General features: G+C 53.0%; 1 protein-coding gene across 1 annotated transcript; it reads right to left on the bottom strand.

The window, feature by feature from the left end:
* Positions 1–113: 113 nt before the first annotated feature.
* LOC109508857 (prostaglandin E2 receptor EP3 subtype-like) lies at positions 114–659 on the bottom strand (the record flags this gene model as incomplete). Its single annotated transcript, XM_019858803.1, has 1 exon — positions 114–659. A coding segment is annotated over one exon (546 nt), but the record flags the coding sequence as incomplete, so codon positions are not given.
* Positions 660–664: the final 5 nt, after the last annotated feature.

Below are 664 nucleotides of genomic sequence, written 5' to 3'. Positions count from 1 at the left end.
TTTTTTCTTACAAAACAACAAAGCTAAACATTTGAACAGGGAGGTGTAGACATTTATATCCATCACATGTGCCTTGGCTCTATTGATGGTGGAAAACACTGATACATGGTCAACTACACTGTAAGGAAGTAATGAAAACATACCAGTAGAGGAGACCAGCACACAAGCAAGACGCACATAATCCCCATGAGTTGAATGACGGTCTCCGTGGTGAGTCTTTCCCAGTGTTTGGAGGCCTGAGACGTGCCAGACTTGGTTTTACAGCGAACAATCAGGCCGCGGATGGTCACCACGTTGCAGGACACCGTGACAAGCAGTGAGAAAATCCCCAGTAAGGCAAAAGTGAAGGCGAAAAAGATGTTCCCCGGCACTTCTCTGTCCCCGGTGCTGATAAAGCACCAAGTGCCGGGCCACTGGCGCGTATACTTGCCCACCCCTGCCACGGGCAGGAGGGCGAAGAGCAACACCAGGCACCAGATGACCACCAGAGTCTGCTTGGTCACGCTGGTCTTCATGTGGTTGGAGTACCAGTGCGGGTTGGTGATGGCCGTGGCCCTTTCCATGGCCATGGCGCTGGCCATGAAGAGCGCGCACAGGCCGAAAGTGGTCATGCATACACCGAAGAACGCGCACAGGTTGCCAGACGAGTCGATGCGCTCCCATC

The sequence above is a fragment of the Hippocampus comes genome, unplaced genomic scaffold (genome assembly GCF_001891065.2).
Source record: "Hippocampus comes isolate QL1 unplaced genomic scaffold, H_comes_QL1_v1.1 C16666098, whole genome shotgun sequence".
Taxonomy (NCBI): Eukaryota; Metazoa; Chordata; class Actinopteri; order Syngnathiformes; family Syngnathidae; genus Hippocampus; species Hippocampus comes.
The sequence above is the reverse complement of the archived record's forward strand: the minus strand, read 5'-3'. Positions and strand labels throughout refer to the sequence as shown.